The 11788-nt window shown below is 40.5% G+C and overlaps 1 protein-coding gene across 1 annotated transcript; it reads left to right on the top strand.

Annotated features, from left to right (window-relative positions):
• Positions 1 to 7838: 7838 nt before the first annotated feature.
• Positions 7839 to 8645, top strand: LOC115950246. Its single transcript, XM_031067476.1, has 2 exons — positions 7839 to 7991; positions 8112 to 8645. Exons 1-2 carry the CDS (start codon positions 7839 to 7841, stop codon positions 8643 to 8645), a joined length of 687 nt encoding a protein of 228 aa, XP_030923336.1.
• Positions 8646 to 11788: the final 3143 nt, after the last annotated feature.

Raw genomic sequence — 11788 nt, 5'->3', positions numbered from 1 at the left:
CCGCAAAAAAAGGCACTGCAATAGGTCGGAAAACCGACCTTAGGTGGTGTGCATCAGTTCTAATTATGAGAAAACCGATTTCTATCGGCTCGGTAATAAATTTGGAAAAAAATCGAATCGATCGAACGTGCACACCCCTGGTTGACACTTTTTGATATTTCCTAGACATCATTTTTTTTTTTTTTTAAAAGAAAAAAAGAAAAAAAGAAGAAACTCGTGGCCCCAAATTCATAATATAAACTAGCCGTATCACACGTACTCTGCATGTGCAATGAGGCTTTTTTTGTTTTTTTATTTTGAGTTTAATGTAATTTTTTAATTTGAATTTATCTATTGTTAGTAAGTTTACACAAGAAAGAATTTTTAAGAAATTAAAATTTAGGATTTGAAATAGAGTAAATTGTTGGTTTAGTATGTGCTAGTTTATAGGGAAAAAAATGTATTAAATGTACATGAAATATATTTAAATAAAAAGTGTTAATTTTTAGGAAAAAAGTTTTTTTTTTTTTTTTTAATTTTGTTGAATTAAAATTTTAACCCTATTTTTTATTTTTTAAGAATAAGAATTATGGCATTTTTGAAATTTTCTAATGTCATAACTAACTTTTTAAATTCTCTTAATAGAGATAAAAATAACACTACAATGATAAGTAGAGCACTTCACTATTTTTGTAATGTGTCACTTATTAACATGGGGGCCCATGGAAAAAAGAGAGTTGATACGATAGAGCCCAAGCCAGTATCGTGACAGCCCATTTAATGGTGGACATTGTTAAGTTCAAAATGTTGTAGCCGAAGGATAACATATGGACGGCCCAAGATTAATGTCTGGACGTCCACTGGCCCACCAATTTTCCAAAAACCATATAACTCAACCAAAGCCTATATGTGTCTCATTCAATGTTTGAAATTTTGGATTAGGGAAATTGGGTTGAGAGAGGAGGCGAATGGTGGCATGATATGCTACAGTACAACGAGGACATTTGTAGTTTGGCAACGCTAGATGGGGACTTTTTGTACAGTCCACATAGTTGGGCCTATTCCTAAAATTAAATTGGGCCATTCACATTATCTGTAAATCCTAAATGGTGCATAATGATGCAAAGAAAATCAGTAGGGCAAATGCTTTGAGCTTCAATGGGCTAGTGATTGCTTGGGAGGCTTGAAAAGAAAAAGACACAAGATCAAAGGTGACCGGGATGAATCGGCCAAGAACCCTCTGATGCTTAAGTTAGGTTTTTTTTTTTTTTTTTTTTTTTTTTTTTTTTTTTTTTTTTTTGGGAACGTTAGAATTCCAACTTTGGGTGTAGTGAGAACTTACTTCCATTTGATGCGAATGAGTCCTTATATAGTGAGTTTTGAAGTGGTTACTTGTTTTGTAACTTCCCCAATATTTGTAGAAGTTAGAAGGTTCAAACTTAATTTTCACAACTGCTATAGAAGTTAGAATGTTCAATCTTATCTTCTCCAATTGCCATTGGAAGTTAAGTACTTAGTAGGAAATTATAGCGATGAACAAGGATCTTGCTCATGTTTCAAAATAGTAGCATGTGGTCTGATTCACAAGCTTTTGTAAATAAATCCATTTTTGGAAATTTCCCAAGTGTTGGGGGTTGTCTAAGTGCTTTCTTGATGGACGACCCTCATGCCCATGGACGACTTTCCTACGAGGGACAACCTTCTTATGTTAGGATAACCTTTCTAATCTAGACGACTCTTATGGACGAATTGGAGTTAGTCAATTTTTTAGTTCACCATCAGTGCCTTTGTGCTTTGGTTGCCAAAATTGTAGGATCGTAAATGGGTAGGAAGGATTTATATCAAACTATTAAAAATTATACATTTAAGCTATAAAAGAAGAAGGGAAGGCATAATAAGCCGACTAAGGTGCTAACCATGACTAATAAGCTAGCATTGCCTTTGAATTGATCCAAATCACATCTCATATCATCTTTCTCATCCTTATAAGTTCACTTAGTCCTAACACATCATGCCTTGCCTAACTTGAGTTTTATCTATCTTGAATGGTGGATGAATAGGATTCTCTCAAGTTCAAGTGAAATTTGAGAGAATATATTTCACATTTAAGATTTTCTTTTTCTTTTAAAAAAAGATTTTATTTATTATATCTTACAGTATATATGGATCTATATTAATAGAAATTTTAAATGATGTTGCACGTATACACCTTTATGATGAGTTTGGTTGGGGTGAGAATGTAGATGATAAAAAATGGGGAAAGGAAAAGGAGAGGAAAGAAAATTAGGGGTGAATGAAGTTTTCCATCTAAACCCACCATTTTATTCCTTCGAAATTGAAAAGAAAAGAGGAAAGAAAATGGCATTGGAAAAAAGTACAAGATTATATGCACATTTCCATTTTTCTACTTTTAATAGTAAAGCCATAATAGTAATTTACTCTATATTCTTCAACTTTTCCATCATTTCAACCAAATACATATGGTGTAAAACAAATTATTTTTCATCTCCAATTTTTCAACCAAACAGAGTCTTAGATTTGTAACATTTAATGTAATCCATAAAATAAATCCATTTTAAATTGAGATGATCCTTTTTTGAGATAGATAAAAAATGGGACACCTATGTTCCTATTTTGTCATACCCCATTGTACCCCCTTCTCACCGCATGCACACACTTAACTTAGATATAATACTTTAGATCGATGTAGTACATTAAGTTCTCCAATTGAATTCAAATATTTGTTTATATTAACCAATAAGACATAAATAATGTTATATTTTTTAAGTACAATTAAATTTAAAACAACTTAATAATTGAATTTAATTGAAGAATCTAATGTAGTAGACTTAAGGATCTGTATTTAAATTTTATCATTTTGTATTATCTGCAGAGTGGGGTGTCAAGTAGGTATCTTCCCTTGTTACATGCACAAAATCCTAGTACAGTGTTCTTATTATAAAGGAATAGTCCTTTGCAACTTCCAAGACTGCTAAGATCCAGAGATTGGTGATACCATTGAAGGCTCAATTGAGTGTGAACTTCTTAGCCTGAGAAGTTCCAAAGATAGGTATATAATCCACGCTAGCTTTCCACACATGGTCAATGTGTTCCCAGGTTCAAAGCATGTTATTTCTGAACTTGTTGACATAATAATTAGATTCCCAGAAGCCGATCAACCTCCAAAGATATCACAGGTTTCTTCTGAGATCTTGAATTTCTAATACCCATTCTTTCAAAACTCAAAATTCTACACTGCTTCATATACTTCCATTCAAGCAACTCCTTTGGCTTATTGCAGTTTGCCAATATGTTGGATATGCTAATGCAATTCTTTGTTCTTATTGTCTCACTGGACACCTCACTTCTCCAATGTGATGCTTGATAAGCTACTAGCTGCCTAACCTAGCTATTATTTGACTAGTTTCTGGTTTGGTTCTGAATTAAATCTGTTCCAAATTAGCAAGCTTGATTCAAAAGCACCGGCTGTACGTGATTATGGGTTTGCATGCTGTACTCGTGTTTCTGCTGATTTTTGCAAATTGTGGATTTCCTGCAGTTGCGCGACGGATTTCAAATTTCACTACTGATCTTGATTTTTCTTCTTCCAAGGTTTCTTACAATTTCACTTCAGAAGATAAGAGAGGTGTGCCGACAGGAGCTAATCCTCTGCATAACAAGTAGAGAGAGAAAGACTAGAGAGATGTTGAGCTTTCCTCACAGTTAGGGTTAAGGGAATCTTTGATTTCTATTGTTTGTTTTTGGATGTTGCTTGTGAACATGTATTCAAGATACAAGAAATGGAAAAATAATTGATTCTTTTGTGGGGTCTGACATATTCTTGCATGAGTTGTCTCTTGGTTTGTTAACCTAAATTAAATGTTTGGCATGCCTATATGGCTATGATAAGTTTGTTTTGTTAGTTTTATATAATTAAGGCTTAATGATCAATAAAGAAATTGTATGCCAGTGCCATTATGCACTGCTTCATGACTCACTAGCATTTAGTGAACTTACGAACATATACATAGCATAGCATCTAACAATAATAGTTCTAAATATTATTACCTACTGTACCTCTAGATGACTTATCAGAGTCATCAGACCACCACCACAACTCCTTCATGTTATGCTACTCGATTTTCTTGTTTGGTTTTTAAGGGGAAATAAAATTCACTTAATTATCCTCTTACAATCTATAATTCTCCATGACTTTAATACTTTCATATATTCAATAAGAATGTATATATAGAATGTGAACCTGGTAATTAATTACTTACGCTCTAATATAATCTTGGTTTCTCCTAATCACAATCTTGGCTAAAATATATGTTCTCGATGCTCTTAATTGCTTTTGTAATACGCCAAATAGATGGGGCAACTTCAAATTTTATCACCATGCATGCTTGCATTTTCAATTTTATTTTATTTTTAAAAAATGCTCATCACATGTTTTTCATTTTTTTAATAAGAGAAAGAAACAAGTCTTGACAATTGACATAACGTTACGTAGATGACACTTCCCAAATTTTTTTTTTTGGAGAACGCAGGAAAAGAGCATGTGATGTACAAAACTATAGTATACTTAATCCTGATATTGTTTAAACCTATTTCGAGATTTCAACTATTGGATAAGAAATAATAATTAATTCCTTTTGTACCACGCGTGAGACATTTATATATAATTCTGCTTTTGATAAGTTTTTGAATAATTTTTTTTTTTTTGTTGCATGAGAGCAGGCGAGCTGCTTTGTTGCTTCCATTTCCATACGTGTCAAATTGGGTTTGGGGATGGTCTATATGTTCTCTTTTGTTGTCTCATTTGCTTGTTAGGCCTGGTTATCTTTTCTTGTCTGGTCTCCTAAACGGCAAAACCACCAACACCCCCTTCTTCCCTTCTTAAAAAACGTTTGATGGCCTCACACTTCCTTTATAAACTTAGCTACACACTATGTGTACTAAATATGAATATTTTTCAAAATTTTGGACACTTTATACGAAAGTGTTTACATTATTTATATAAAGTATACACACTATATATATTAAGTGTGAAACAATACACTATGTATATTGAAACTACTTGAGGTGGTAAGTTGTTTTTGTTAAATAATAAAGTAGTGTTAGTGGTGAGCTCATATGAAAATCAATAATAACCAATTAACTAAGCATATGTGAAGCTTTTTGTGAAAACTATTGTGTCTATAGCCTTGCTCGTTTTATACCATTGCAAAAGGCAAATGTTTTGCAGCCATCCGCTGTGACTAGCTATGGTGGGCGAGGAATCAATTGGTTTCGGAGGAGAAGTCTCTAGCTTCAATCTAACTTTGTAGAGGCTAATGTTTGATCAACTGGGCTGAAGCTAAAGCTGCAAGGTTTGTAGTCTCTGACTCTCCAAAGCCCATAAGCTTGGTTTTTATGGCTTTTCCCCTCGGGTTGGAAATGGTCTGGGCCCATCCAGGCCATTGTAGCCCTTTTGTTTTCCTTTTAATGAGAGTTTATGCAGCAGTTTCTCATTAAAAAGTAACAAATTCATCTCTTACATTTTAGCACAATGACCCTTTCTATTAATTAACTCCCTTTCATATCCTTCTCCTCAAATAACTCTATTAGTTTGTGTGGGTTTTAGTTAGCTTAATTGGTAAAGTCTCTTGTGGTTTAATAAGAGATCTAAAATTCACTTCCCGCTTACACAAAAAATAATTGGTGTCTTGGTTTGATGATAAATAGCAACTATTAGGAGCAGATGCTATAGATTGAAACTCTCTCTCAAAAAAAAAAAAAAAAAAACTTTATTAGTTTGCTGATTTCCCACTAAATCAAAAAGGAATTAAAAAAAAAAAAAAAAAATCTTCCCTCTTATTCCAATTTCCTCTACCATACAGTTTTGTTGTGCATTTTTCACTTTTAGTGCTTCTTGTGTGTTTGAGATTAGCTTATAAATTAGCTTTTTGTTTTTGTTTATCTTTTATGTACAAATTTTTAAAACTTCATTTTTTTTCTTACTTTTTCTCACTTTTTCAAAGTATAATATATTTTAGCACACTTTCAAAAAAAAAAAAAAAAAAACTAAACTAAATTAGTTGTTCCCAACTCCTTTAGGATAAGATCTTGCTTAAATTTTTCATAAAGAATCTTGAATTAGTAGGGTCATTCAATTCAAATTTTTACCTTAGATATGGGGACTGACTTTTATTTTTGTGGCTAAGGTGTTAACAATATATCATCTTCATTTCGTCTTTTTCTTAGTTTTATTAGAGTTGTAGGGGCAAAGGCCCAATATCATACAATGGGCCTTGGGTCCCGTATGCAAAATTCGACCACGTTCGAGGAGAAGGAGTGAGTGCCAAAAGGGCCCTTTTGGCCCAATTCTTGTGAGCCTGAAGATGTTTAAAAGGCGGTCCGAGGAGAAATACCTCCTCGGACGTACCAAATATGGCTCAAACATGCACTCTGCCTGTTAGAAGGATCCACTCCAACGAGCATTAGTAACAAGGATGAGTCCCACAAACCCGTAAGAAGGAAGAAAGCGTAGGATGCCAAGGGTGAAGCTACAGCTGCCACATTAAATGCATGACAGCTACTTTTCTAGCCGCATTAATGTGGAGAGAACTTGTGAACAGTGTTGCCTTGACTACCACAACTCACAGAAAGATGAGGGGGGTGTCCGATGGGACAGACACTCAAGTGAAGGTCTAGATGATCAACAAATGTAAGACCCTGATGACTTCAAGAGGGCTATATAAGAGAGGGGAGTCCCCATGAAGAAAGGGACGGAGAAAAAAGGAACTTAGAACAGAAGAACAGTGTTAGAACCATAGCCTTTGAGCAGGGACCGATATACATCCTCCACGTCTCCTCAGACTGAATATCTAATGGACATGAAGGGGATTTTCTTACTTTCAATTGTTGCATGGCCCAATTTTAACTAGTATATACTTCGTTAAGGCCTAATTCGAGGTCCTTGGGCCAGAAACTTATACCTGTTAGGCCTGGGCCCTGAATTGTGACCTTATAATTGGCGCCGTCCGTGGGGAGAACTTGTGCCTCAATAAGTGAGACCGTTAGAGATGGAAGGATCAGATCCGTGCCAAACGGGACACGCAGACTCCCAACAAGAGGACAAGTTTTTGAACCTCGAACGAGAAAGAGATCAGGACAAGCGATGACAGGGTTGCGTAAATACCTCCCACATGAGCAGAAGTCGCGTGAAAGGAAAAGGTCACGCAACCCAAAAGCGGGATGATAATAGGGCTCTACAGCAAGAAATCGACAACTTGAAGAAGAAGTTGCGCCGAGCGCAGCCAAGGCGTCCTTCCCCCAGTCCAGACACCAGCAATGAGGAGGACAATGAGTACAGGCGAAGATCGAGAACCCCGCCAAGTGAAACCTTCTCCTATGAGGAAGAGCAACCTCACAAACGCGACCGCAAAAGCCCGTCTTACAAGGGCCTAGCAAATGACGCCATACGCAAGGCCTTGGACCGCATCTCTCAGTCACCCTTCACGCGTAGGATAGAGGGGGTTGAGCTTCCTCGGCTGTTCCACCAACCCGTTTTTGCCATATATAATGGTCGGACGGACCCCGTAGAACACGTAAGCCAGTTTAACCAGAGGATGGCCATCCATTCCAGGGACGAGGTATTGATGTGCAAAGTGTTTCCGTCCAGTTTGGGACCTATGGCGATGAGATGGTTTGACAGCCTCAAGCCAAACTCTATCAATTCTTTTAAGCAGCTAACACAGTCTTTCGGTGCTTTCTTCATAACGAGTAGCAGGGTTCCTCAGCCCTTAGATTCCCTCCTGTCCTTGTCCATGTGAGAAGGAGAGACCCTGAAGGCCTACTCGGATAGGTATTGGGAGATGTATAACGAGATAGAGGGAAATTACGATGACGTCGCCATCAGCACATTCAAGAGAGGCCTACTGATAGAGCACGGTTTAAGAAAGTCCCTGACTGGGAAACCGGTCACCAGCGTGCGCCAACTCATGGATCGAATCGACAAGTACAAGAGGGTCAAAGAGGACCAATAGACGGGAAAGGGTAAGGCGAAGGTTGTCCCTCTGGAGAGGAGGGACTTCAGGTCGGATCGATTTAACAACAGTAACCGGCTGAGAAGGGATTACTCGGAACAGTCTGGATCTACCGGGGCACAGGCAGTCCATGCTGTGTTCTGGGAACCATTACATAAGATCTTAGAGAAGGTCAAGAATGAATCGTTCTTTCAATGGCCAAGTAGGATGGCAGGCGACCCTGCAAAGCGTAACCAGAACCTATATTGTGAGTATCACCAGGAACCTGGCCACATCATCGATGACTGCAGAAATCTGAAAAACCACTTGGACTGGCTGATCCGAGAGGGAAAGCTGAGACACCTCTTGCATCATCCTGTTGGACGGCAGGAGCAGCCGAGCATCGAGGTAAGGCAAAGCACATTGAGACCGCCCACTGGCTCCCATCCTTTCAGAGTGATGTCGGTGGCCCGACTCTCCATGGAAGCTGACGACCGGGAGTCTAAGAGGGTCAAAGGGATGGTCTTGCCCATACTCGGATTCTCAGATGAGGATAAAGTTGGAACCACCCAGCCCCACGACGATACTCTAGTTGTCACACTCAGGATTGGGGGATATGACATGAGGAGGGTGACCAGGGCAGTGCCGTGGAGGTAATGTACCTTGACTTGTATAAGGGGCTGAAGCTGCGACCAGAAGACCTAATGGCATATGACTCCCCTTTGGTGAGTTTCGAAGGGAAAACTGTTACTCTGAAAGGCCAAATTAGGCTGCCTATACAAATAGGCTCGGATATAGTGGAGGTGGACTTCATAATGGTGGATGCATATTCGCCCTACACCGCCATTGTAGCCAAACCGTGGCTTCACACCCTAGGAGTTGTATCATCAATCCTACACCAAAAGGTGAAGTACTCGTCGGAGGGTCAGGTCAAAGAAGTGATAGGGGACCAAGCCATGGCTCGGCAATGCATAGTGTTCGCCATCTTGCTACGACCGAGTACTGAGCCTTCTACCACTACCGAGAATGGCTTATAACAATTAACAACCCCAGCCCTGGCCTCCGATAGTGGGGGACCCGCCGAGGAGGCGAGTTGTGAGGATTTGGAAAAAGTTCTTGTGGGCTCCGATCCAGAAAGATTTTTTCAGGTCGGCTCGGAACTGCCGCCCCAAGAAAAGGAAAAGCTGATTGATTTTCTCAGAAAAAATGTGGACGTGTTTGCATGGGATGCCTACGAGGCTCCAGGGGTCGATCCGAATTTCATCTGCCACAATCTTAACGTTAGTCCGGCCGTGACACTTAAGAAACAACCTTCTCGAAAACCGTCGAAAGAGCATACGGACACGGTGAGGGAGGAGGTGATGAAATTAAAGAAAGTAGGGGCTATCAAAGAAGTTTTTTACCCCGAGTGGCTGGCCAATATAGTTGTGGTGAAGAAGAAGAGTGGGAAGTGGCGAGTCTGCGTGGACTTCATAGACCTGAATAGGGCCTGCCTGAAGGATCCTTTCCCTATGCCTCGGATAGATCGATTGATGGATTCGACCGTGGGACACCCTCGAATGAACTTTTTAGACGCCTTTCAAGGATACCATCAAATACCCCTGGTCGTCAATGACCAAGAAAAAATGGCTTTTGTCACCCCCGTTGGAAACTACCACTATAAGGTAATGCCCTTTGGCTTGAAGAACGCCGAGTCGACCTACTAGAGGATGATGACCAGGATGTTTGAACTACAAATGGGCAAGAGCATCGAAGTCTATATAGACGACATGGTGGTGAAGAGCAAGTTAGTGTACGATCACGTGAGAGACCTCGACGATATCTTTGAAATTCTGAGAAAATGCAGGCTGCGCCTAAAAGCATCGAAATGTTCGTTCGGAGTTGGATCAGGGAAATTCTTGGGTTATATGATGACCCATAGAGGTATTGAAGTCAGCCCCAACCAGATTAGAGCTATTAACAATATGCAGCCTCCTTGGAACCCCAAAGAAGTCCAAAAGCTCACCGGCATGATTGCCGCCTTGAACCGTTTTATCTCTTGCTCGGCGGACAGGTGCAAGCCTTTCTTCCTCTTATTAAACAAGTGAAAAGGGTTCAAGTGGACTGAAGAATGCGTCTTAGCCTTCCAACAGCTTAAGGAGTATCTGTCTCGGCCGCCAATCATGTCCAGTCCTGAAGCCGACAAGGTTCTATTCGCCTACATTGCTGTGGCCCCTCACGCGGTGAGCCTAGTGCTGATCCAAGAGGACAATGACACACAACGGCCTGTCTACTATGTGAGCAAGTTGTTGCATGAAGCAGAGATCTGTTACCTCCCTTTGGAAAAGGCTGTCCTAGCAATCGTACAAGCCACGCGAAAGCTCCCCCACTATTTCCAGGCACACACCGTTGTTGTATTAACCCAACTCCCGCTCAGATCCATACTCCGGAGTGCCGATTACACAGGGAGAATAGCTAAGTGGGGGAACATTCTTGGCGCCTTCGATATTAGGTATATGCCCCGCACCGCTGTGAAGGGCCAAGTTCTCGCAGATCTGGTAGCTGAGTTTGCGGAACCCTCACCAAAAGAAGGGGGAGGGGCACTAAGCACAGACGAAAAACTAGTCGGCACAGTCTCTCAATAAGAGCCCACTTATTGGAAAGCATACATTGACGGCGCGGCCAATCAAAGGGGCTCCGGGGTGGGGCTTGTCCTGATTTCCCTCGAGGGGATTACCATCGAAAAATCGCTAAGACTGGGTTTCTCGGCCACGGATAACGAGTCAGAATATGAGGCCCTGTTGGAAGGAATGTCTATGGTCGAGAAACTGGGTGGGAAATCTATAAACGTATTCTCGGACTCAAGACTTGTTGTAGGACAAGTAAATGGGGAACTGAAGGCAAGGGATGAAAGAATGCAAGAGTACTTAGTCCAAGCTAAGCACTTGCGGGCGCGTTTTAACTTTTTCAGCCTAATGCATGTATCCAGGAGTGGAAACACCCATGCTTATTCTCTTTCCACGTTAGCCACCTCCTCAACGCAATGCCTACCTCGGGTTATACTCGTGGAAGATCTACACAGACCCTTGGTGGTGAAAGCCAGGATGATGCATGTTCACAGCGTCAGGGCAGGGCCTAACTGGATGGATCCTTTAATACTATTTTTAAAGGAAGATGCCTTACCCGAAGAGAAGAGCGAGGCCGACAAGATTAGAAGAAAGGCTTCTCGATTCTGGCTGTCCGAGGACTGTATAAACGTTCATTTTCAAGACCGTACTTGCTATGCGTACACCCAAATGCCACGGAGCTTATCCTAGAGGAATTGCACGAAGGACTTTGTGGGAGCCATACCGGGGGTAGATCCCTGTCCTATAGAGCCATAACCCAAGGTTATTGGTGGCCAAGCATGCAGAAAGAGGCGCACGAATACGTGAAGAAGTGCGACTAATGCCAGAAGTTCGCCCCAAATATACATTAACCAGGCGGGACCCTCAATTCGCTGTCCAGCCTTTGGCCGTTTGCACAATGGGGCCTGGATATCCTAGGACCATTTCCCAAAGCATCGGGGAACAAAAGGTTCCTTCTTGTCGGCACTGATTATTTCATGAAATGGGTCGAAGCCAAGCCATTGGCAAACATTAGAGACGTAGATGCCAAGAAATTTATTTGGAAGAACATCGTCACCAGGTTCGGAGTCCTTCACACCCTAATCTCGGACAACGGTCTCTAATTCGATAGTAAGGCTTTTAGAAGGTATTGCGCCGAGTTGGGAATTGCGAATAGGCTTACCCACAGGGGAATGGGCAGGCCGAAACTGTCAA

The sequence above is a fragment of the Quercus lobata genome, chromosome 6, assembly GCF_001633185.2.
Source record: "Quercus lobata isolate SW786 chromosome 6, ValleyOak3.0 Primary Assembly, whole genome shotgun sequence".
In the NCBI taxonomy this organism is placed as follows: domain Eukaryota; kingdom Viridiplantae; phylum Streptophyta; class Magnoliopsida; order Fagales; family Fagaceae; genus Quercus; species Quercus lobata.
The sequence above is the reverse complement of the archived record's forward strand: the minus strand, read 5'-3'. Positions and strand labels throughout refer to the sequence as shown.